This window comes from Channa argus, chromosome 19 (assembly GCF_033026475.1).
Source record: "Channa argus isolate prfri chromosome 19, Channa argus male v1.0, whole genome shotgun sequence".
NCBI classification, from domain to species: domain Eukaryota; kingdom Metazoa; phylum Chordata; class Actinopteri; order Anabantiformes; family Channidae; genus Channa; species Channa argus.
This window is the reverse complement of record NC_090215.1, coordinates 1902685-1925518: the sequence shown is the minus strand read 5'-3', so window position 1 is coordinate 1925518 and position 22834 is coordinate 1902685. Positions and strand designations below refer to the sequence as shown.

The following is a 22834-nucleotide window of genomic DNA, read 5'->3' as shown; positions in this document are numbered from 1 at the left end:
GCTTTAAATTGATAATAATACAGAATGAGTAAACAATGTGTTTTTCAAATAAAATAACATTTATTTACATAGCACTTTAAAATCACAGTACTTTATATACACAAAAATAAGATCATAAATGAATTCACAAATTAAAAGAAAAAAATTGGATCATTACAAACGAAAGAAGCAGATAACATGCAGAGGGCTTAAAACCATAATTATGTATGAAAAGCCAAAGAAAAAAAAAAGAAAGTCTGATTTTAAAAGCTGTCGGTTCTGAGGCTGAACTAACATTTAGTGGTAAAAGGTAGGACAGAGACAGTTCATTTAATGCCTCAATAACACAAATCAACTACTTAAACCCAATTTGATGAAGTTTTGCCTAAAACAATTAATCTGCTAAACAGTTTAACGGATTTTAGAAGCCTGTTGTAGGAAGCCTAGACACGGACCCTAAAACTGAATATTTGTTCACATGTTAGCAGGTAAAATCCCCCTCCACCATTAGTAGTTGCAACGGCTGCAACCCCTAATTTCACTTCCTTTTTCCATTCAGGTAGGTGGTGATAAGCAACCGGCCTAACCCGCCCACGGGCAGACCAGCGAGTGTGGCCATTGTTTACCTGCTTCTCAGAAAGGACGTGCACAGAGGGCAGGGCCACCCAGCAGGTAGGAGGGATGCCTGTAGAAGGCGGAAGCAGCAGCGGATCCGCTTCAGCTGCCCGTCACCCCAAGCAGAAGCGCAAGGCCCATAGTTTGTCTATCAGGCGCACCAATAGCACAGAGGATAGACCACCGGGGGTTCAGAGAGGAGACATGCTAGAGGGACAGGTGAGGGAGATTTGTGTTTTCTTCACATTAATCCACACACATGTTTGGGAAACGTAAATAATAAAAGACAAGTTATAACATAGGTTGTTTGCATGACCTGTACAGTTTTTTGTGGATCTTCTCAAAAAAGGTGACCACTAAGTTATTCTTTTGTTTGTTTGTGGTGTGAGGCTGTTTGTGACAGCAATGCTGGTACAGTACCAGCCGGTTTAGCAGCATTGCTCTTATTTTCGCCATTGTGTAGTAACAATTACAGCCTTATCCTATGGGATGTGTAAGATGTGGGCATACAGGATATTTCTTTGTATGAAAATTTTATCTAGATTTTACATGGTGTGAGCCTTTATAAATTACCTAGTGTAGGCATACATGTTGGTTACTGATTTCTTTTTGGTAAAGGAATCTCCTGTTGCTATAAGTTAGTGATTAACCATTCTCCACACAGATTATTCAGATTGCACCTTCAATTGATTGATTTCTCCCAGAAAGGAAAGCTTGTTAGTTTTTTGACAAGCAGTCAGTTCCCAGTGCAAACCAGGTGTAGTGAGCTGTGGAGCCTCTTTACTTCTGAGATAGAAAGAGTCTGTTTCTGTTTGATCAAGAACATCATGGTTGTTACATTTTGGGAGTTGGCTGTACATTGACTTTATTGAGAGTCAGATAAGGTTTGTGAGTGACTGATTTAGATTACATCATTACATTTAAACTGATGAACTGAAAAACAATGTGTGTCTTTTTTACTATCCAGATATTGGACTAATCTGTTTAAATTATTATTATGCTGGATTTTTGTCAGTTTCTACTAGCACAAGTTTGAACTCTGGATGGCCTTTGGGGTATAATTTCTCTATAATTTCTATTCAATGTCCTTGAATTATCAGCCAGGAAAACGAGAGCCCAGCGTGCAATTGCCTGCAGAGGTGGCAGATAACTAAGTACATTTTCCCAGGTTCTGTTATTAAGTAAAATTTATTGTTACTTGTACTTGGCTGGAGTTCCATTTTTAGAAATGTAGATTCCTAAGAGTGTGAATGTATTATTATAAATGAATTAGTTGTTTGTACTTAATGTGGTTTAAATCAGCTCCACCTTTACCTGCTGCTGTTTTTGTCCCCCACCGAGTTGCTATATTAACAGAAATCTTTGACCTTTATTTTGTAATTATTACTTGCAAGTGTATCACAGGGCCACACAGAGACCGACAACAATTCACAGTCACACCTACAGGCAATGTAAGAGTCACCAATTAATTTAACATCCATGTGTTTTGATCTTGGGAGGAAACCGGAGTACCCGGACGAAACCCACACAAGCACAGAGAGAACAACTCCAAACAGAAAAGCTGCAGCCAGCAGGTTAATTTTAACCAGAGACCTTATAGCTGTGAGGCGGCCACACTAACAGCTCCCTAACTGTGCTGCCCAGTCATCTTATCAACAGTGTCAAACTGTTAAAATACATAGTTTTAGAAAACCCTTCTTGCACGTTTTGTTTCTACAGTTTAGTCAATATGCTTTTGCTTCCGTAAAGAATTTCAAGCGCTACTTCTACTGTACCTTTTTAGGCAGATATATGGAATTCTAGTTGATGATTAAGTCTTTGTACCCCTACTGTACCACCTCTGCTGGCCTGTACTCATCAAGTTTTAATATGGGCCTCTTGTCCAGGTCTGATTAGTCTTTTCACCAGGCTCTTTGTCTGAGCTGGCTTTGTTCATGAAAGACAGCTTTATAAACCAATATAGAGTGTAACACACAGAATGCATTTTCTCCCACACGTTCAATGCTGTCATTATTAGCCAGAGTACGGTGCAGGTTTCAGGGCCACAACTAATCGGCTTTGAATTTGTAAGCGCTGCATGTTGTTTGCTAATTGACCTTTTCTTTCTTTCTCTCTCTCTCTCTCTCTCTTTTTTTTTTTTACAAAACGTGTTGACTTGTGGAACTGACAGAATGGTCAGGCGTTTAACGTCACACTAAGAAACGCTTGGTTTTGAACTCGTGCCATAGAATGAGCCACAGTCAATATTTGGTTTCATCGTCTTTCAGATGGCTGTAGAAATGAAGCTGTAGCTCTCAAGGCAAGGCTGTAAGATGCAGGCTTGTGACTACATTGTGTTCATGTCAGCCTTTATGTCTCTTTGTATGCTAGTCTGGTGTAGGCTGTTGCTCAGCTGTTGACTGGATTTCACCATGGAGGTAAGTCGTTTGAAATTTAGAGTTTGACTAGTTGGATCCCGACTGGTGTCTAGTTACTTAGTTGTATTTCTGTAGCTGAGTATTCACACAAGTGCTGTTGGTGGTTGATTAAATGAGGTAAACGTACAGACTGTGTTTGAGACTGATGTGAGCTGCTTTCAATTTGTTGAACTGCTGTGCATTCAATGATTCACCCAAAAGTCTCTATGAACAGTGATTATACAGTTTGTATAATCTGTGTCTTGGTAAAATGTTATTCCTTCATGTCCACACATGTATTTCTGTTTGAAAATATCAAATTATAAAAAGTAACTGTCAATATTTCTTTGTGTGTGTGTATGTACATTATGTGTATGTAGGTGGAAAAAAGTGATGTTAGATTTTAATAGTTAATTCTAAGGCCTAGCTTTCTCTATTTTTTTGTCCTGTGTTTGTGCCTGTCCAGGACTCCAAGCTGCCCCTCTCCTTACGAAACAACCTACTTGACCTTTTCGGGCAGATTGAGCGTGAATTTGAAAATCTCTACATTGAAAACCTTGAATGTGAGTGAACTGGCAGAAACACTTTTTTTTTTACCTTTCTTTGTTAATATTCAGGTGTTTATTGATGAACCAGATGGTTTCAGAATGTAGGCAGCGTTTCTTGTCTGAGGACTGTCTTTTTGCTAACACTTCAGTACGGCGGGAAATTGACTCCCTGAATGAGCGTTTGACTGGAGATGGACAGACTATTGAAGGAGGAGATCCCACCAAGGGAGCCTTGAAAACAAAAGGTGCAGTTTTTCCTTCACTTGTTTTGTGTATTTAATTGGCTTAGACTGAATTGATGCCATATCGTTTAGGAGATGGTATATGCAGCATTACAATCAATTCTACAATCACCTGAGTCATAGAAATTATTACACACAATGAATGTATTTTTTACTTATTTGTCTGATGATGGACCTACAGTACACACAGTATAAATAAAAAAGTTAAACTGATCTGCTTTTGCTGCTGTAAAGAGGAAAGCAATGTAGCTAATGTCTGATGAGTTCTTTCTGACTGAAAAGTTGCTTTTAAAACTGCGGGACCTCTATACGTTTTTAGAACAACAGTGGTCATTGACTCCAGAAGTCACTATTTTCCATAGTATAGTACTTATCTTAACTAACTTTAGGAAGAGATTATCTGGAGAAGTGTTCCAATACCAGGTGTAAACTGAAAAGTTGTGTGTTGTTCAGTTTAATTTCAGGGCATTCTTATTGTTTATCAGTCCAGGCTTTGTCAAACCTCCAAGCTCACAGTCTCTATTATGACTTGCACCAACCAGCCACAGCATTAAATCCTGTGGGTTTCATTGTTGCGGCTGATCGGTAGCCTTCCCATGCCATTACAGTAGTCCAGGGCTGATGCATTTTCTTTTAATGAGGTTAGGAGCTCTACATTTGTTTCTACCATGTTTGTAATCCTTAGCTTTGCTTTAATTCATACCTGACACTCTTACTAGAGTACAGCCTGGCCATGGCGGAGTTTCAGCCTTCCCTTTGATTATTCTCTTTGCAGTGTTAGACCATGAGTGCGTTGATTGTACAGACAACGGCAACACAGAATCTAAAATTCATTACATCCATAAAATGCTTTTTTAAGGGAATAAATGTGTTGCAACTTCCTTTAAGAGCTGCCCATTCCATCACAATAGGAAACAGTCCCTGAAATATATAAACTTGTTGCAAATAAATATGTTATTGTAGCTTAGCAATATTAACATCTCAATGACAGCATCTGAGAAAAAAACTGCAGATTATGAAACATTTGCCCACAGCACTGTCATTCCATTGTCTGTGTGTAGTTTCTGGTGCCTTGTTCTCTAAAATTTTAAGAGGTGCACTGGGTTTAAGTAACAGCCTTTAAGAAATAAAATTAGACGCGAATGCAACATGTCTTCATCATTTTTCCGCCTATTCAAAACCACCTTTTGTCAATGTAGGAAGTCAATGGTGGTATATACTTAAAATTAACTTAAGATATTATGTGTATACAGGAAATAGCCACGTAATGCATTTTCTGCCAGAACAACTGAAACAATAGTCATTGACATAAACAATTACTGACATACAGGTCAGTCATAATTTGAAGAACTTTTAAGCTTCTACAATAGTAGTTACATTAACCATCAAAAGTTCTGAATGAAGTGCATCTGGACCTCTCCAGGACCAAAACCAAGCGTTACCTTTGCTGCAGAGGAGCAGTTCATTAGAGTTACCTTTCTCAATTTATAGCCGAAATCAATGATTGCATTTACAAGTAACCCAATTACAGTTGGCTTTCTTGGATAAGTTGATTTCTTTAACCAATTTAACAAGATATCCGTTTTCTGTGATCGGTGCAGTGAATCAGGGAGGTAGATTTCTTTTGGAGATTACAGATTCCTCTGTCATGCATATGCGTAACCATGGATGGAGGTTGCATTTTACAAGACAAAAAATAGCATGTAGTGGTGTGGTTAGATCAAAGGAGAGATATTTACACAAAGCAGTTTCTCCTCCAATTAAAAGTCCACCCAGTCTGCTTAAACTGAAACCAAAACTAAGGTGCCAGTAGAAGTTAATGATTAATGATAATGAATATGTTCTGTAATAAATTTGATGCATTGAATAATTAAAACATAAAACAAACAAAGAACAAAGTAAAACCATTAACAGAAAGTGTGTCCAGACTTTTGACTGGTACAGTAGGTCAGACTTATTTAATTAACTTTAATAAAACAGATTTTTTAGCATATATGCATGATTTGCTGATGTAAATCTGCTGATGGCATAACTGGTTATCTTTATTAATCCCCACACCTTCCTAGAAGTAAAGTACACGATTAATCCCTTTCCTGCAGGCCACACAGCAGCAGTTGCACTGCATAGGCTTTCCAAATGTCATTAGCACCCATGCATTCTTTACAGTTATGTTAACTTCAAACACACAACAAGACATTGTGTTGTTCATGTGTGTATTATTTAAAGTCTTGACATAATTTATGGTCATTACTGCAGTGTTGAAACCTTCCAAGTTTGTTACTCTGGTGAATTTCATCTATTGTTCTTTGTCTTTACATTCCACAGCCAGTCACAGCACCAGCCAACTGTCGCAGAAGCTGAAGACAACCTACAAAGCTTCCACCAGCAAGGTATCTGACCACATTCTATGAGATCTGTCACCTGTATAAATGTTAGAGCTGTCAGGATTCAGGTCTGAGCATTATAACAGACTACACATGTTTGGACTCTGAATGCTTGAAAAAAATGAAAAATGGGGAAAGAAATGACTTTTTCCTTTTTAATCTCTTGCCGATGTAGCGTTTGTACAGTATAGGTGGACCTTGCAACTTCGGTGTGGCCACATGGGAGTTGTGGGGTGGAGATTCATGGGTAACTTCCTGAATGCTCTGTTTGTCACTAAGCTTCATGTGAAAACAGCTGTGGGCTGAGTCTCGTAACTACAGTCTGACCTTGACTCCTCTTCTCTTCTTTGCTCTGCACCCTGTCACAGGTCATTTGGCTCAACAGCTGCGTTTTTTCAATCTAGAAAACATATTTTTATAGTTCTTTAAATGGCTTCGCATCTTTTAGAAGTTTCAAATATTAAACTAAAACATTTTCAAATGGAGTAGAGTCTGGATTACTTTAGCTACACCTTCAGTCCATAACCATCACCTGTCTCAAGACATTAAATCCAATCTAGTGTGGAATGGTTAATTAACAACAGTTTCCTTACCGTGTAATAGTTCAGTTTAGATATACTGGCCTCAAACTGTGCAATGTTCAGAAAAAAGTAATCTCTCCTTTTAAACGTTAGAGAGCGTTGATACACAGGATCAAGGGAAGACTTGTTACATCCTGACAGAACTAGCTTACTAATCAGCTGGCTGATCAGAAATGACCAAACACTAACTGGACTAATGACTTGCACTAACTGTCTTCTCATTTGACTTACAGGGATGACCTTGACTTGAACAGACTATTGTTCTGATTGCTCACTGCTCATTCTGTTCTGGCAGGAAGCACATAAACACACAGGACAGAATGAGAGCATATATTAACACATTCTGACATGTGAACCGGAGGCTTTGCTGCAGCAGCTAATGACTGTCAGTGATCTAAGCTTATTGCTGTGGTCATCTGTCTGCTTGCAGCAGCATGTACAGTCCAATTTGCAACTGCTCTGTGACAAGTGAAACTACAGTTTATGTGTTTAACTGAAGGCCATATATAAACAAAGCAAAGCTAATCTTATTTTTAGATGTGCACCTCTTGTTTATTGTAAAAGTTCAGTATTGGTCTTGCCACAAGTACCTGAACTGACATATGAGCAGTCTTGATATAATTACTCGATGCAATTTCAAATTATGTCTAAACCTTATGGCAGTTGCAGAGACATATAAAACACTGTACCATAAAGCTAGTTATGTTTTAAATGACTTAGAGTACAGCAAAAGCAAACATTTACAACAGTGGAAAACACTAAGAAGCTGTAGAAGCACTAGGAATATTAACCATATGTTAATGCCACAGTCAGATTTTGCACTTTCACTAAAAAAGTATTACAAGCAAACACAGGAAATTGTTGGTAGATAAATATATGCATGATCAATCCAAAATGTTGTATTTACTCTAATGCAGTAAACCAGTGTGCAGCTGGTTGCATTAATATGCAGCTACAGTATAGTTGCACTTGAATTGTCTGTGTTAAACTGTGTGGTAATACAAAAAGTCTTCTATCTTTAACAATTGTTATGAGATGTAAAATCATTCTGCTTATTTATTAAAGTTTTTTCCATACCCTTGTGGGGTAGAAACAATAAATCAGTTTTTAGATCAGTTTGGAGGCAGTTAGCTGCTTTGTATTTCTTAGACAACTTAAGTTAAGACCAAAAAGGTGGTTAACTTAGTAATCTCACTTTGTTATACAGGTCCACTGACAAACCCTACTGTGTCTTATCTGTTGATGTGTTTGTGAAAGAAGCTGCAACTGTTATAGTATGTGTTTAGCCCATGTTATGGTTATGTATCAATTATCACAAATCAAAAGATCACCAGCTTTCGGCTCGTCCCTTCAGGGGTGGCCACATGTTCCGCACGTTGATTTTTATTTTTACGCTGGATGCCCTTCCTGCCGCAACCCTCCCATTTTTTTGGCCGGGCTCAGGACCGGCACCAGGGTTGCCCTTGGTAGCTGGGTGGGGCTACACCTGGTGGGGTGGGATTGGAACCCGCTGCATCAATTATCACAAATGATAAAATTAACATATATATATATATATGCAGGTAACTGTTCCTTAGTAAGTGAAGTTGGACACATGCTAATATTTCCATCAACCCATTTAGTCAAAGTAATCCGCATTCCTATTAGTTCTAAACAGCTGAATCGGTGCACCAACATTTTCTTTAATTTGACTTGGCCTTTAATTGAACCTAAACCAAACTATTTTGGGTTCACCTTGAGCTCATCCCTTTCTCTGTTTCTTTTCTCTCTGTCATCTCTCATCCCTTCTTGCTCAGATTGTGTCCAGTTTCAAAGCCACAACAGGATCACGGGCTTTGTGCCAGCTGCTCAAGGAGTATGTGGGGCACAGGGATGGGATCTGGGACCTCAGCGTCACCCGAACTCAACCAGTGGTCCTGGGAACGGCCTCTGCAGGTACGTCATGCCACTTCAGGGCTTATTGAAATCACAGTTTTTTAATACAGTTGATGCAGTGGTTTCCAGTCACACTCAAGACTAAAGTTGCAGCATGTCAAATTAGCTATTAGCAAAAACAAATGGAATTTGTTAGTTCCAATATTTGTAAAACTGTCTTTAAAAGACCAAAAAACTGTAACGACATCATTTTTGCTGAGCATGATTCTTTGATGTACATTATTACAGGGGACTTTACAAACTTCAGCTGTGCTTTTGCTGGAAATCAGCTGTATGTGTTTCATTTTGTGCACAGTCTCATATATAAATACAAAGCTAAAAAAAAAAGTTAATTAGACTTCTGAATATCAATTGCTGGTTGCTGGCTTTATCTTGTCCACCTGGCTCCTTCCTCACAGACCACTCTGCCATGCTGTGGAGCATAGAGACGGGGAAATGTCTCCTGAGGTATACAGGCCATGCAGGATCAGGTAATTATTCCTACAGTGAAAGAATCTTTGTCTACAGTGATACAATAATAATAATGTGTGTTTCATGGCTTTAATTAATGTATGTAGCCCACACGGTCTCGTCTCATCCCTTTGTCTAATACTCACTGGGTTATGTCTAAAAAATATTTTTTACTTAATGTAACAAATGTACATTTTATCCACAGTCAACTCCATCAAATTCCACCCAACAGAGCAGATGGTCCTCACAGGTATGAATTTCAGTATGTGTTTTTGAGTGTGTGCTTTTGTGCAGACCTGAATGTGCTGCCTGTTTATTGATGTTGATTTGCGCAGCCTCCGGGGACCAGACGGCTCACATCTGGCGCTACATGGTGCAGCTTCCTGCCCCACAGCCACCACCAGATGTCAGTGTAAGTACTGTTCCCTTTCCAGTGTTTCTATGGGACATATACTACTATGTGGGAATGTCATGGAATTATGAAACTGGATATGAGGCATTGCTGTGTCTCATAGGGCCGCAGCAAATCAGCGGCATGCTGTAGCTCAGAGACAATTAAGTGCTTCAAGCATGATAAGTAAAATCTGAAAATCAATGCACCTGGTAACCAGTGCAGAGAGAATAACACAGAGATAAGGAGCTAGGGTCTTTCGGAGTTGGTTCCCAGCAGCCATGTTTTCATCTAACTGCAGGTGTGAGGCAGTCAGTTGTAGTGTTTCACTTCTGCTCTGTGTTACTGCTGGTGTCTGTGTGCAGTGACTGGTGTTTTCTTCGGTAGGCTCCATGTGACGACGACCAGGACTCCTCAGACAAAGAGGAAGGGGAGGTGGACGGCGAGGGCCCTTGTGAGGTCCCCACCGTGCGTGTTGCTACTGCTACTCTGAAGAGTCACCAAGGTGTAGTGATTGCAGCTGATTGGTTGGTTGGAGGACGACAAGTAGTGACAGCTTCCTGGGATCGTGCTGCCAACCTCTATGAAGTAGAAACGTCTGAGTTGGTTCACACACTTACTGGTAGGCAATATATAACAATATAGTGTCTGAAATATTTCTTATCTGTATCTCATATTTGCATATTATTTTTAGGCTGTTCATATTTTAAATTAAGTATTTACATCATACTGAATATTGTTTGGCATTTATGAAATGAAGTTGTTCTTCCAAAGGTGCTGTTAGGTCAGAACTGGACTTGTCTGGAAGTTCTTGAAGACATTTCATCTTTCATCTGAAATGTCAGTTCTGGGAAATGTCTTCAAGAACTTCAAAACATATCCATTTACCACTGAAGTGCTGCTTTGGGGTAACCATGACCTGGATAACTCAGAGCCTTTACGTTTTCTAAAGAAGCAAACAAACCCTTTTAAATTTGTGCTTTTAAGTAGCACAATGTTTGCACCTCCTTTAATATTTTAATGCCAAAGGTAAATACAATACAATACAGGCTTTAAATTGTATTTATTTATTTTAGCTTTTTATGTACTTGATACTGTCTGTTTCTCGAAAACACCAGTAGTGTTAATGTAATGTAAAATTTGTTCATTTTATGGAAATCATAATTGGGATAATCATATCTCTCTCATATGTGTAAACTAAATATGAGGCTACAGTCTGGTTAGCATAGTTTTGCATAAAGACTTGAAACAAGGTAAACTAACCTGGCTCGGTCCAATTTGACCACCTTCACCTTCAAGTATCCTTCACGCTCACTAATTTCCTCAGATAATATCTTGTTTGTTCATACATATAAAAGCCAAAGTGTAAAAACAATGTTTTGTGCTGTGATGGGACAGTTTGTGTCTGTAACTTGGCTGTGTCCAAAGCCATTCCTTGTACATGAATCCACTATATATGGTACAATGGTATTAATGTAAGCATTTCGGTAACACTGCCACAGAGCAATGCTCAGCGATTTATCAATGAGATAATTACCATTGTGTGACTTAACAGCTGTTTGTGATACTGACAAATGAAAGTGATTAGTAAGTATCTGAAACCACTATGTATTGCTCAAATGAGTAAATGGCTGTTTTCCCTCTGTTTGCAGGTTTAACCAGCTCTTTTTTTTTTAAACTTTTGTCTTTATGCTCATGCTACAGCTTTGTTACTGCAGCATATATACTTTCCTATGAAAACCCTATGACACTTGTGTGTGTTTGCAGGCCATGATCAGGAGTTAACCCACTGCTGCACCCACCCCACACAGCGGCTTGTGGTCACCTCATCCAGAGACACCACATTCAGACTGTGGGACTTCAGAGACCCAGCCATCCACTCGGTCAACGTCTTCCAGGGACACACTGAGTCAGTTGCTCCTTTACACTCACACACAGACACAAACACACAGTGCACATTCTTGGTTTAGACATTACATAATCATACTTGTGTGTCGGAGCAGTTGGAGTGATGGCTAATTGCGGACTCTTTATTTTAGCCTATAGGTGGTGCTGTAGCATTTGTGAAACCCTCCAGCACCTTGTGCTTTTTCCCTTTTCCAGTGCCACATTAATTTACAGACCCTTTTGCTCTAAGCCAAATCCTCCACTTGCCTCTCATTCATTACTGAGCACTTCGCCTCACTTCGACAGGTTGCTTCTCCTTCTCTGTCTACCACTCTCTCCCCCTCACTCTCCTGTTCATTTATCTGTCCGTTTCTGCGTTAATCCCCCACTCTGTGTAATTTGGCACTTCACTCGCTGTTAACACTCAATTGCAGCCGCTCATTTTAAAACGGTGTCTGTCAGGCTTGTCTGTGGCTTTCAATGGCAGACTCTTTAACGGTGTTAGAAGTGTGTGTGTGTGTGTGTGTGCGTGTGCGTGTGCGTGTGCGTGCATTTATGTGCATGTCTAAAGGTGTGTGCTGGCTGCTACTCTGGCAGCCTTTGATTGCACTTGGGGGATTACATAGAGCTCATTATGTACAACCCAAACGTGTATAATTCCTGCAGATCCTACTCTAATTCTCTCCCATAGACAATTGGCCTAATGAGATTAGGCACCAGTGTTTCACAGTTAACAACAGGCCTAGTCTTTTCCTCCTTCCCCCCATCCCTTTTTTTCCCATGTGGCCATCTATGGTCTTTAAAGTGAAAACTTCCCTCCTTTGTTTAAAGCAACAAACCTACTCAGAAAAATGAATGATTCTCCAAACCTCTGCTGTCTAACTTAAAACAGAAAAAAACAGTTTGGAAAGAGACAGAAATACCTTTAAGAAATGGTTTGGCTGCAGTACATAATGGTGTGAAAAATGGTTATCACAACAAAATACAGCTTTGGAAGACAACTGCAAATAAACCCATCGGTCAAAACCCAAATATATTCTATTCACTGTGGTGTAAGACAAGGAAAAGCAGAATCTCACATTTGAAACTTGCTAGACATGAGAAAAATGTTCAGTGGACTACAGGAATGTCATTAATATTATATTCCAATGATTATTATAACAGAGCCACAGAGAAACTTGATCCATCAAAGCAGACCTTTAAAAACCAACTGTTAACTAATAACTAATTAACTAATCATAGAAATGAGTAGTAGCCCACTGTGTGTTAAGCATTACAGCTAAGTTAATGTACTTTTGATGAGAGTAGTATTCAGTACAATTTTGTGAATACAATAATTTTAACACTGCATTAAACTCACTCTGTTAAACTTTTAAGAAAATAATAAATAATCAAGTTAAGTTTAAATTTACCAACAACAAAGAAAAAGTAGCTCTTTAGGACAAGACAATGAAATCAGCAATTGATTATGGAAATTCCTGCTTCTTTCTGGCTGCTAATTGGTCCAGCTGATAGCGCTGCTGCTCTCCCCTCACATGCGCTGAAAAATATTTGTGAGTCACCCTAAGCAAAACTCCGGCCAGAAAGTTCCTAGATTTGTCACTATTCACTTAAATGTTGCTGAGATTAGCATGAAAGCCGCTAAGTTGGTACACTGGCCATGAAAACACAGCATTGCGCTAATGAGAGGAGGTGCCTATAAAGACCCTGCAGCTGTGTGTGTGTGTGTGTGTGTGTGTGTGTATGAACTTCCTTCCTGAGGAGAGCAAAGCCTGTTTCAGACATGAACTCTAGAGAATGTCAGGAGACATTGTCAGGACCTGATCCCTTTCAGACATGTAACCAACATCAGGAGATGGTCTGTGCGAGGTGTGTTCTGACTCCTAAGAAATACTGTAACTGGGCAATTGTGTTAACACATACAACCACCCAGGAGAAAGTCTGGAAAATGTCTGAATTCCAGTGCAAGTCTGAAAGGGGCTCAAGACAATGCAGCTGGCAGCAGAGTATCAATACTGTGGAAATTAGGATTAAAACATATTTCAATATAGGTATTAAAAAATTAATATTTGACAGTACTAGTAGTTGGCTACACGTGTGTATTTATTCAGCATCCCCATGCAATTGCCCCTTTCCAATTGTAATTAATTTTTATTTTAGCCAGAACCTACAACAATAGCAGGATTCCTTTTGACGGCCATTTCTCATGCTAATTTCCCGGCATCTCTGATATAATGATGTGGCATAAGTGGCATAATTTCCCAAACCCTTCTGTGTGAACAACAGAGGAGAGTGTGAGTGGTTGACTGGGCAGTAGAGCTGGAAGGGAGACAGCGTCTCCTTCCCACCATCATCACCAGCAATTAGAGGTAACGCTGCCTGACAGTGAACTGTGGCAGCTCAAAGGGCAGCACACAACCTCTATCCCACCATCCTGCCCTAATTGCAGACTAATGACAACTGCATGTGAGCTAACAAAACGGCCAAGAGCAAACGAGAAGTGACAGCACACTTGCTGTACAAATGAAATGCCATGTCACGTTTGTCTCTGCTGCCATTGATGGCTCTCTGAGACACTTACTACAGTTGATAGAAATGCAAGTTTGTGTGCGTGTGTGTGTGTGTGTGTGTGCAGATTTGACAGCCTGTCTCTGGAGGAATACACCAGCACTTACTAGGTTCTCAACAACTGTCAGCTTTTCTGTAGCACGGCAAAGTAACCGAGTGCACGTGCGAGTAGTTGAATTGTTCCATTTGTATTTTACCTTTTATACATTTACACTCTCATCTGAAGTGATTTCTAATGAATACATAGTAGGATGCTGTGAGATGTTCACACGTTTATACATCACTTATTAAAAGCATTCAGCGAATGAGTGGGGATCACAGCCTCAGTGCCAGAACAAAGTGCAGATTTACGTTACAGGTTTATTATATACTACAGGGCTACTAATGGGCGAAGGGTAACAACCAGGAAGGAAATGTGCCGTAGAGACATGTCAGAGACATCCTGCTGTCATATGCTTCGGGTCATTCTTCCCTTCTTATTGTTGTGCCTACTGGTGTTTTACGTGCTTTTATTTGTCATTATACATTCAAGTTTTACAAAAAATGTCACCCGGTCCCTAACGCGCATGTTTTTAGTGGTAGGGGAAACCGGAGCACCAGGATCAAACTTATACAAACACGGAGAGAGTAAACTCCACACAGAAAGGCCCCGTCCACCTTCTTGCGGCGAGGCAGTCTGCCACCGCGCTGCACATTAAAGAATGTTTCTAAAACACTTCACTTGTCAGAATATTAAAGAATAGTTTCACAGTTTTACATGTTTCGCTGTGTTCTTTTGGCGATGCACAGTGTTGTTTTTGTACATACATACATGACCAAAAGTTCAATTTGATCCTGTGAGACCGTAAAACACTTTCCCACTTGCTTTCGTCACAGTTGGTGTAAGTTTTCACAAAATACAAAGCAAATCAAAGCACCAAACTGTCAATAGATGTGGGCTGTTTATTGAATGGACGTGTTCCAGGAGTTTAGAATAAATCAGCAAAATGCCCTTAAAGTTTGCTCCTCTTTACTCGAGTGCTCCTCTTAACACCACCACACTATCAAAGTAGTCTAATAAATTAACAATTATAGTAAAACATCAACAGAGTTGGGCAGAACATCAAATAGCCTATATTAACTTTCAAACTATAGCAAAATCAGATTTTACCATAGAAACTTTAGGGTAAGGAATTATATTTGATCTACAGAAGCCAAGACAGTCATTTGGATTTTGCTAAATTCTTTTGTGATCTTGAGATAAGCATTTTTGTTAATCTCTAGGTAACGAGAAAAGTTATCACGAGAAAACTGTCTTTCTTAAGAAATGATGTCGTTATTAGGAGAAAATGACGTTGTAATCCCAAGATAATGAGTTAAGTATCCCCTTATCACAAGAAAAAAAAAAAGATTCTCAGCTTCTGTACCCTTTTCATCGCTGTTGCGCCATATTTTTCGACTTGTTTATGACCGTCCTCACCGTGTTGGTATATTGTGGTTTACCTAAAGCCTTGGAACTTTTTTGTACTGTTTTCCAGACTAATGCTTTGCCTTAGATGTTTTGCAGACCACGGCGTTTGCTTTAAGTCCCAACTAAGAAAAATCCTCCTGGAATAACTGGAATTTAAATGTGCTTAATTACTGTCACTTTAAGTAATGGTGGGTGTGTCCTGACTAGTAATGAACATCAGTGTGAATGTGACTGGTTACTTTGCGACTGTGGCTCAGGAAGGTAGAGCGGTTGTCCACCAATCTCACAGTTGTTGGTTCAATCCCCGGCTCCTCCGGTCACATGTCGAAGTGTCCTTGAGCAAGACACTGAATCCCAACTTAGTTGCTCCCGGTGAGTGTTTGCCAGCTGCATAGCAGCTCCCCCATCGGTGTATGAATGTGTGTGTGATTGTGAGTGTGAATGGGTAAATAAGAAGCAGTGTAAAGCGCTTTGAGTGCCAATAGGTAGAAAAGCGCTATATAAGTGCAGACCATTTACTTTGGAGACATTCACATCCTTTGTTATAAGAGGGTGTGTGCTGCTACACTTTTTTATTTTTCCCCACTAAACAATTTCAGTTCATTTTTTTTATTGAACTCACAGATTAAAGGCCATATTGCAGGTGGAAAAAAGAGATTTATCTGATGGTTCTGGATGTGTTTTTTTTTTTTACATATCAAAAAACCTGCCATGTTAGAAGGGGGGTGTAGAGTTTTTATATCCACTGTAAAACCTTTGAATGATTTAAGATTGTGGAATGCTTCATTGCAAATGCATATAAACGGATGTTTTAAAAGCTTTAAAGATGGCAGCACTCAGTTATTAACATCACTGTAGGGAGAAATTCAGTTCACCTTAACTTCTCCAGCTGCTGAGGTCTCCCATGTTTCCCTCTGCACATCTCTCTCTTCCTTTCCAGCTCTCAGAGTCTCAGGCCACAAGCAATCTTGACCTTGGCTGACAGAGACACCACAGAGAGACTCCCCTCCCTTGCTATTCATTCCAAAAACCCTTTAACCTTAATCAACCTTTTAATCAATTACCTTGTCTGATTACGCTCCCCAAGCAACTCCTACATAGCACACCCTATGTCTCTCTCTCCATCTCTTCAGAAGTCGAGTATAATCATACAGCACTTTCCTTCAGCCTCTCTAATAGGAAGTTTAGTCCCCTAATTACCCCTTAATGCCATGTCAACTTGAATTAAGAGGGAAGCCACTTTTAGCAAGAAAAGCTAGATGTGAAATCCTCTAGACTACATATCGCTAATCTTTGTTCAGAATTAAAAATCGCATCTAGCGTTTTGCTTGTATTTTTTTCCCCCAAAACTCCCTCGTACGAATAAGCAGGAAGAAAAAACTCTCAAGGAGCAACTGACATGCATTAACAGATTGGCAGTATTAAGCATTATCATTTAAATGAAGGCCTCACCTCAGTGCTATCATGTGGAGCAGAGCATCATGGCTGGTTGGAAAAAGTAAGAAAAGATATAACACAGTGTATCTAATAATATTATGTATTTGGCCTTAATGATTTTCTCTTCTACTTTGTAGATTGAAGTAATGTTTGCATTAAAAAAGTCCCCTCCAAAAGTATTGGAATGACAAGGCTAATTCATTAGTTGTAGGTGTTCACTAAAGAGATCAATGGTATTTACACTTCATCACCATCAGATCAACCACATTTTATCTCTATTTTATATATTAAGAAATTAAGGTGAAATGAATTCTGGAGTTTTTTCTGATATCCATCTTCGTATCTAAAATTCGTTCAGTCTACAGTAGAAACAAATTAGCCATGTTGTTCCAATCCTTTTGGAGGGTGATTAGTGATGATCCATTTCAAGATTGTACCAAATCTTAAAATGGCAGTGGTGTGAATGTGTGTGTGTGTGTGAGTGTGAGTGTGAATGGATGAATGAGAAGCAGTGTAAAGCGCTTTGAGTGCCAATAGGTAGAAAAGCTCTATATAAGTGCAGATCATTGACCATTTAAGTTCAACAAAATCAAGCAATAACAGGCAACAATATTCAAAGATATGTTGGATTTTTCATGAGGATATCATGTACTAACAGATTGTTGTAAAGTCATATGTTCTTCTGTAATGGCCCATTTAAATTGAATAGTTTTTTAAAAAGTGCAAATTCAGTTAAACATAACTGTGTTTAAATTAAATAATCAGTGACACTGTTTCTGGCAGAATTGATTATTTTACCTCTTAACGTGTTGCATGTATGTATGTATGCATGTATTGTAAAACAATTATTGCCATAATGCTGGATGCTGATTAATTTACATAATTACCCACTCAAGTTTGATTAAAACAGACTATGAACACAACTGTAATACAACCTAGAAATTAAGATTTGATCTAGAAAATATATCCTCATACATTTGAAAATCAAAAGCTAAATTTACGGTAATTAGTAAGCTGACAATCAACTTGAGAGACTGAGAGTCTTTATATGTATTTTGGACAGATTTCTACCATCAAACATATTATTTTTCTCAAGTGACAATGATACAGTGACTCACAGAATTTGATTCAGTGAACATAAACATACACATCCATTAACTATAAATGTTTGTCTTGGAACCTCAAATACGTGCTTCATTATTTAACTCGTCAAGGTTTTCTCAAGTGTGATCCTGCCCACGTTTCCTTTCTCCAGCGAGACGGTGATACTTTTAATGTTTTCGAGAATCGAGGATCCCTAACCCTACAGTGGCCGCTTTTTCCAGGTTCAAGTCCTCTCATTCAGACATTTCATGTCTAAAATACAACCAGATCAGTGGTGTTAAAGTCAAGGATCTATACTCCATCAACTCTCTTCCCTGCACTTTAATTGGGCCGTAGTGAACCGTGTGAATGTTCTAAACATGACACAGTACTGTTGTGATGTAGAGATTGAACACACAGGGGTCGTTGTCATTTTCTTTCAACAAAAGTCCTCTGTTTGTGTGTCTGTCTTTTGTAGCACGGTGACATCTGCGGTGTTCACAGTAGGTGACAACGTGGTTTCAGGAAGTGATGACCGCACTGTCAAAGTGTGGGATTTGAAGAACATGAGGTCGCCTATAGCAACGATCCGCACTGACTCAGCTGTCAACAGGTGGGTAAAAAAGGACGTACATTTTCTCGTAATTTTTAAATGTAGATAAAGGGAACTCAATTACACTAATCAGACACACAAAAAAAAATACCATTTATTTATTTATTTATTAATTGTGGAAAATTATCCAAACTTAAACTTCAATTTTTGGGTGTGAGGTTTGATCCTCTTTTGCACAAATATTTTTGACTAAATGTTTCCGGTAAACTTTTGTTCTACCTACAATTATAGAGCTTTATATGCTTTTCCCACACACTAAGAATAAAGATTGGATTATGTTCCTCATAAATAAATGAGGTACAGGTACATTGAAATGGCATGTAAGGGGATGTAAACCTAACCCTAATGCTAACATAGTAATAATATTATATTATTATAATATTTAGCCAGTACAAATGTTCCTTCATCATCTGTAGTGACAAAAATGGTGTATAAAAAAGATTTATTAAAAATTGAAATAATGTCAGTGCAAAAGTTTGATAATTATTAAATTAAAAAGTAACTGTAATTTCTGATAACGGAGCATTTGAAGTAGCCAATTGTGCATTAAATAAGATGTTGTTAAAATAAGGGGATTCAATCATTTGCACCCAACTGTGACTCTAACGTGTTCCAAAGGGGTTTTACAAAACTTTCTTGGGACACTGCAAAATCCCATGTGTCCGAAAGGTTCGTTGCCAAATGAGTATCCGGGCAACAAACTACACGACAAAAACAATCCAAACATCTCTGTGAAGTCGGGGGATTGATACAAGAACATTTCCTAGTCATGGATTATCTCTTGCAGTACAGGAAATTACTGTTTAGGGAATGGAAGGAACATGGCACAGGTCTTATTCTGATTAGTCCACAGTCCATCCTTAAAACACAGTGATTGAACAATTTGGAGACTAGTGAGGGAAGCTACCAAAAAACGTATGACTCTCCTGAAGAGGGTATCGGCTGTTGTCTGGGTTTGGAAAGATTACTCGTGGTTTTGTGTTCAGGCTGCTCTGCTGATGTTGAAGCCCACTGTCCACATGCAGAGACACCAGTACCAGCTGTCCTGCATCCTGAATGCCAGCAGAGACTAGAGATTGCTGGGGCAGCTGATGTCAGTGTTTAGTTTTTATGCTTAGAGATTTGTTTGCAAACTAGCAAGGAAAATGTACCAGAGTAAATTCAAGCTTAAATATTTCTGTAAATCTAGTGCTGAGTTATACAACACGCACTCGTTGATTCAGACGACCTACAGTAGCATCAATAAGTGAGGTCAGAGAAGAGTTCACTCAGGAGAATAAATCACAATTTGACTCCGATTGAAAGTGAACTTGGTCTGATTTTTCAGGTTAAGTGTTTCTGCTAACCAGAAGATCATCGCCCTGCCACACGATAATCGACAAGTGCGACTCTTTGACATGAGCGGAGTGAGGCTGGCCAGACTTCCACGCAGCAACAGAATGGTAAGGAAGGAGGGAAAAGTGGAGAGGCTGTAACCTGGGCTGAGATCTGCACTTGAGTTTCTCTGGGTCTAAAAGGATTCACATAGTAAACAAATCTTTTAAAAATGAAAGTTAAAGCAGAGGGTTCGACAACAGCATTAATACCAACAGAGTATAAGTCATTCCAGTGTCTTGAATATAAATATAAAGCTCAGATTTAAATTATAACAAAGACAGTTCATGGATCTTTTCACGATGTCCTCAAGTGAGTTAAGGCGGTTGTTTATTCAAATTAAAAAAAAAAAATTAATAATATCCCTACAGTACATAAGTGACATGCTGGTGTGACCAAATGAAGATACTGCAGCCGCTGATCAGCTTTATTTTTAGTTTTTTTTGTCACTGTGCCAACTTGTTCCGTGACCTTGTTGCGTGAGAAGTGATGTTTTTGGACGATTAAGTGCAGATAGTCTTTTAAGGACAAGGTTGTGCTTATGTGTGATACAGTGTGTAGCCAAATTATTGGGACCTATGAATGTTAGTCTTTAATATTATGCATTACATCAAATACAACAAATAAGTCAAATGATGTCTAGGACTTTATTATCTGCTTACAACATGTATCATATCATACTTGTAAGTGGAATAAGTGAAACAAATGATCTTGGATGTAGAAAGTTGAAAGGTCTCTGCAATACTGAATGGATTTTTTTGAATAGGAAGAAAATGTAAGGATCCGGTTGTCCTGCGTGAGTTTGATCAGTTAAAAAGGATCTTAAAATCTAATACTGATAAGTGTGTGTGTGTGTGTGTGTGTGTGTGCGTAGGGTCACAGGCGTATGGTGTGCTGCTCAGCATGGAATGAAGAGAACCAATCGTGCAACCTGTTCACCTGCGGCTTCGACCGACAGGCCATTGGCTGGAACATCAACATCCCCGCACTGCTGCAGGAAAAGTGATGCCACTGACACACAGAGAAGTAGGACGACTGATCAGAATCCATCCATGTAAATACAGTATGGTACAAATAAACACTGTAATCTGTGGCCTCACACACATTACTATTGTAAACCTCCCACCCTCAGCAGCTGGACAGAAGGTTTTGACAAGCACCATCTGTTATTACAGTTTGTGTTGCTTTTGAGGACCCTGGTTTTACCTATGAAAGACAGGAGACAGCTTCAAGTGTGTGTGAGGCCACAGAGTTCATCTTCTGTACTTGACCTTGTATCTTATTTAGCATGGATTGTGAATTGTGACATGACCCAGCTGGTCCATTTGTTCAACATATTTATTCACCTCAAACGACTGCTCTTGCATGTAGACAAACTCAGTTTGTTACTTGTAAATTAGTGAGAGAACAATTTAAAGGCCACAGCAGTTTGTAGAATATGATATAAAGACATTATGTGTATAAGATGCTGTGGCCTGATGAAGTGACCTGTGCTGCGGGTTGTTGCTTGTTAATGGATTCATATCTTACTGTACACTTGTCCACCCGTTGAGACTGGAGTTTGGTGAAGGAAGCGAGGTTCTGTGGAGTGTTTTTATCCTTTTAGGCAAATATTACTACATATCATATTCAGGCCTGCTTCAAACAGGATCCTGTCTGTTTTTGTCACAAAATCTGAATCGTTTCCCTGTTACCTTTTGATGTGTTCACTTCACAGCCAGCCTTCGTTTCTTCAAATGATACTGTCTATATTTCAAACGTACGATACCGTAACTCTGCCTTGTTGTTTGTTCTCAGTAGACTTTAAGTTTCCCTTCCTGTCAGGGTGCAAAGTGTAAAGAGCAAAGCAATAACGGGGAAAATGACTGCACTTGGCTCCTACAGGGATTCTTTAGACGTCTGTGAATCCTAATCATGATGTAGTAAGTGACTGTAACCTGCCCCGTATTTCCTCCCGTCCTCTCCGAGCCCTGTGTGTCAACTTCTTGTTTGCTGGTTCAGTGATTGTCAGTAATACTGTGTCAATGTGAAACGGTAGTGTCCATTCATGCCATTGAACCCTTGGCCCTGTTCAAACACCTTTTTATTGTAAATAAAACCGCTCCTTACCCAAATACAGAAGCAATAACCATGCTCTGATGTGTTTGGTGCTCAAAGTAAAGCCCATATTTTTTGGGGGGGAAACTCGGTGAACATGTCTTCAAATACACACTGAGAATTCTCCATTACTTGTCTGGATTTGGGCTCAGGGGCCTCTGTATTTGTTCCACTTGTGCAATATCCTGAACATGAAGTTTTGCTGTTTGATCTCGTTTAAGCTGTAAATCCCATCAAATAATTTATTGTTACCAGTGTGACTGATGGAAACGTAGCTCAGTGCACACAGGTATGCATAACTTTACTGCTGTTTCCACCAACAATGGAGCCAGAATGGGTTTTTGAAGTAGCATGAACCTAAAATGTAATGAGCTTATTGAAATGCCTTAGCATTGCATTGAAAATGGTGCATTAGCCTTATCCATGTCAGTATCAACGTGCTCCTCCAAATACTTGTTAAATAACTAATTGTGTTCCGCTGCCCAGTGCAGATAGGATTTTTATACCTGTTTCATTCATGGAACTCAATCTCACAGCCAGTGGTATCAATGTCATTTTAATCTGCGGCAACAACATCTGAATTGTGCCCATATGAGTTCCAGCTCAGTGGAAATATGATTTTGGATTGATAAATTGCATTATGGCATGATAGATTGGCTAGTTGAAAAATGCTCCGACTACTCTTCATCGTAGTGAATTATATACACCACAAACTTCATTATGTGATTTACTTTGCATACTTTATTGTGATGGGTTCGCACTCTCTGACACTTTACAATAAAAATGTGTGAATTTCTTTTCCAA

General features: G+C 39.1%; 1 protein-coding gene across 8 annotated transcripts in view; it reads left to right on the top strand.

Moving 5' to 3' along the window:
- The window catches only part of LOC137104478 (WD repeat-containing protein 37-like), a 23928-nt gene extending 1094 nt beyond the window's left edge, over positions 1 to 22834 (top strand). For 5 of the 8 annotated variants that reach the window (XM_067485716.1, XM_067485720.1, XM_067485719.1 and 2 more), the window contains exons 2-15: positions 539 to 813; positions 3457 to 3553; positions 3688 to 3783; positions 6106 to 6170; positions 6340 to 6411; positions 8542 to 8680; positions 9079 to 9150; positions 9336 to 9380; positions 9466 to 9542; positions 9909 to 10143; positions 11289 to 11430; positions 18425 to 18559; positions 19887 to 20001; positions 20808 to 22834. In XM_067485716.1, coding sequence (XP_067341817.1) covers positions 661 to 813; positions 3457 to 3553; positions 3688 to 3783; positions 6106 to 6170; positions 6340 to 6411; positions 8542 to 8680; positions 9079 to 9150; positions 9336 to 9380; positions 9466 to 9542; positions 9909 to 10143; positions 11289 to 11430; positions 18425 to 18559; positions 19887 to 20001; positions 20808 to 20939 — 1575 coding nt within the window. In that variant the 5' untranslated portion in view covers positions 539 to 660 and the 3' untranslated portion in view covers positions 20940 to 22834. Of the gene's footprint in view, positions 1 to 538; positions 814 to 2969; positions 3012 to 3456; positions 3554 to 3687; positions 3784 to 6105; positions 6171 to 6339; positions 6412 to 8541; positions 8681 to 9078; positions 9151 to 9335; positions 9381 to 9465; positions 9543 to 9908; positions 10144 to 11288; positions 11431 to 18424; positions 18560 to 19886; positions 20002 to 20807 lie in introns of those variants that run through there. The other 3 variants (XM_067485724.1, XM_067485722.1, XM_067485723.1) reach the window with 3 other exon arrangements.